Source organism: Lactuca sativa, chromosome 4 (genome assembly GCF_002870075.4).
Source record: "Lactuca sativa cultivar Salinas chromosome 4, Lsat_Salinas_v11, whole genome shotgun sequence".
Classification (NCBI taxonomy): Eukaryota; Viridiplantae; Streptophyta; class Magnoliopsida; order Asterales; family Asteraceae; genus Lactuca; species Lactuca sativa.
In genome coordinates, this window is record NC_056626.2 from 20,681,005 (window position 1) to 20,683,919 (window position 2,915).

A 2,915-nucleotide genomic window follows, 5' to 3' on the forward strand; every position below is an offset into this window, starting at 1 on the left:
ACTCTGATGATTTTGTATGATGATGAGTATGTTTTGGATTTTTGGTATCAAACTTATGGATGTAAACCTTGATTTAAAAATGAAAAATTTTATTTGGATTTTTTGGCTATTACAAGTTGGTATCAGAGCCTTAGTTTGAGGGATTCGGGCACACTCTCGGGCTTGTCAGAACTCAAATTGAGGAAATGGTAAATATTTTCAAAAGAAACAAAAGTCAAGTTTTTCTGAAAGCGGTTTTCTTAAGTAAAAAGAGAGAGTGCAATGCGCGAAATCGACCGAGTTCAAGTAAGTGTTTCCCAAAATTTAACCATGCTATGAATATATTTCTTGGAATCGATGTCGACTCTTTTATTTGCTAGGTGTATGTTTTCCAAGTTGTATATGTTTAGGATTGCATAGCCCTAGAATGATGGATTTTACCTCATTTCCTGTTCCTTGTTTGGTTGTGGTCTTAGGATAAAAGCTTTATTTAACAGTCTATGTGATTCTATTTATGTATAACTTGCTTGCATAAGGCAACCTATGGTATTGATTGAGGTTTCTTGTTCTGTGTGGATTGAGAAATCCTAGAATAGTCTAGGATTTGCGTGTGTGCTGTGTTTTGTAAGTTATGTTTTATCTATGGTTGGGTGAATTAGAGGTATCAAGTATGACCTTGAGGAAGGTACAGGTAGGTGCTGAAGGTAGTATTGGGTCCGTACTACTTAAAGCACAGGACCTATACCCGAGACAAGGACAGACCTGAAAGCTCTAAGGAGTCTGGTGGGGAGGAATCCCTTCGAATCTCCTTATCAATTGTTTTCTATGTTGTATTTTCAGTTGAGGATGGTGATGGCTACTCGAGGAGGTTCAGGTTCGGGATCAAGTTCAGGATCGGGCTCAGGCTCTGGTGCAGAGCCGATTGATGAGTGGCTGCGCGAGCTTATTGCAATTGAGGTTACTCGCGGCATCCTTGACGCTACCCCGATGATTTTCGATACCGTTAAAGAGTGGATCATGAAGATTGTGGAGGAGTAACTCAGGTCTTTTCGAGCCGAGATTGTTGCGGGTCAGATTGGGACTCGAACTCCCTCATTCCGGGAGTTCAAGGCATGTGGTGTGACTTAGTTCTTTGGGGTTAAGGACCCCTCGCTAGTCGCCGCTGGATCGTTGACATGGAGCATGCTCAGCGCATGAGCTTTTGCCCCGATGCGACAAAGGTGGGATTCGCGTCCTATATGCTGAGGGACCGAACGTGGGAGTGGTGGGAGGAGGTTACCCGTGAGGTAGGGATGGCGGGTGTGACTGTGATGACACAGGAGGATTTTGTATGGAGGTTTGATCGGGAGTTTGCACCGACCATAGAGGTGCAACAGCTGGTGAGGGAGTCCCAGGACCTTCACCAGGCCACGAAGACTATGGCGGAGATTACCACCAACTTTAGGGAGAGGGCGCTATTGGTTCCGCAGTACTTTGTGAATGAGGAGATGAGGAAGACGAGATATCATGCTATGTTGAGGGATGATATCTGGGAGTTTGTGAGTTTCTCAGGGTGCAAAACCCTGAATGACATGATTGAGAAGGCATGTGAGCGAGAAATTGAGTTAGAGCTCCGGACGAAGCGGAAGCCGAAGCAGGTTCAGACGATAGTGGTTCAGGCTAAGAAGCCTAAGACCTCCGGTGTTCACAGTAGATGCCATCAGGGCCGGGGCCGATGTTCCAAGTGCGACAAGTCGCACGGTGGACCTTCTCGATCAGTGGGATCAGGGTGCTTTGGTTGTGGTCAGGCATGCCATATGAGCAAGGAATGCCCTAAGAGGGCCTTGATTTGTTTTCATTGCAACCATACCGATCATAAAAAGGCCGATTGTCCGAGGTTGTCAGGAGGAGCAGTGGTGGTGCCTGCGCCCGCCACATTGAGGATTATAAATGGCTGCCAGAGCAAGGCGGAGGCTCCTGCGGTGAAGAGCAGAGTTTTTCAGCTGACCACAGATAAGGCCCGAGCAGCGCCGGATGTCTTGACTGGTATGTGACTTATCTCTATCTTTATTGTTTTATTATTATGCTTATGTTGTTATGATCTTGTATAGAGACCTTTTTGGTCATTGGATTGTCGGCTCATGTTCTTTTTGATTCGGGGGCTACTCGATCTTTTGTATCTCTTGCGCTCAACAAGAAGTTTCGAGACGTTCCGGGGACTTTGGAGTCCCCTCTGGAGGTGGAGATCGCTAATGATCGTACTTTGAGCGTTGCGAGGGTATTCCGTAAGAGTATTCAGAACATGTTCGATGAGAGGTTTCCTATTGACTTGGTACTGATTCCCTTGAAGGGAATGAAGATGATCATCGGGATTAACTGGTTGGGGCCCAATGGGGCCGTAATTGATTGTGAGCGACAGTTGGTGAGAGTTCGAACTCCAAGTGGGGGAGAACTAGTCATTTCTGGTGAGAGAGCTTCACATGGGCCAACTCTCTATTCACCAGCGAGGGCTAAGAGGCTTCTTCAACAGGGTTGTTCTGGGTTTCTAGCTTATGTTTCGGATTCGAGGGTGGAGACCACGATAGAGTTGAGCAGGGTACCTATTGTCCATGACTTTCCCGATGTGTTTCCTGAGGAGCTGCCGGGAGTGCCTCTTGAGAGGGAAGTTGAGTTCCGGATTGATTTGATGTCTGGTGTGGCTTCGATAGTCAAGGCGTCGTAGCGCCTAGCTCCGCCTGAGATGTAGGAGTTGTCTACGTAGTTGCAGGAGCTGCTAGATAAGGGTTTTATTTGTCTGAGCAGTTCCCCGTGGGGAGCACCAATCCTATTTGTGAAAAAGAAGGATGGGTCAAACAGGATGTGTATTGATTATCGGGAACTGAACAAGTTGACAGTGAAGAACCGTTATCGGCTTCCGAGGATCGACAACTTATTCGATCATCTTAATGGTGCATCTT

The 2,915-nt window shown here is 46.6% G+C and overlaps 1 protein-coding gene across 1 annotated transcript; it reads left to right on the top strand.

Moving 5' to 3' along the window:
* Nucleotides 1–1,271: 1,271 nt before the first annotated feature.
* Nucleotides 1,272–2,680, top strand: LOC111915809 (uncharacterized). The gene is made up of 3 exons (XM_023911452.1): nt 1,272–1,358; nt 1,842–2,004; nt 2,070–2,680. The coding sequence occupies exons 1-3, from the start codon at nt 1,272–1,274 to the stop codon at nt 2,678–2,680; spliced, it is 861 nt and encodes a 286-aa protein (XP_023767220.1).
* The last annotated feature ends 235 nt before the right edge of the window (nt 2,681–2,915 follow it).

Bases quoted from the DNA above. Each gene is read 5' to 3' on its own strand.
- LOC111915809 (XM_023911452.1), top strand. From the start codon at position 1,272: ATGGCGGGTGTGACTGTGATGACACAGGAGGATTTTGTATGGAGGTTT. The intron at 1,359-1,841 runs GTGAGGGAGTCC...GATCATAAAAAG, and splicing joins CCATAGAGGTGCAACAGCTG to GCCGATTGTCCGAGGTTGTC. The intron at 2,005-2,069 runs GTATGTGACTTA...GATCTTGTATAG, and splicing joins AGCGCCGGATGTCTTGACTG to AGACCTTTTTGGTCATTGGA.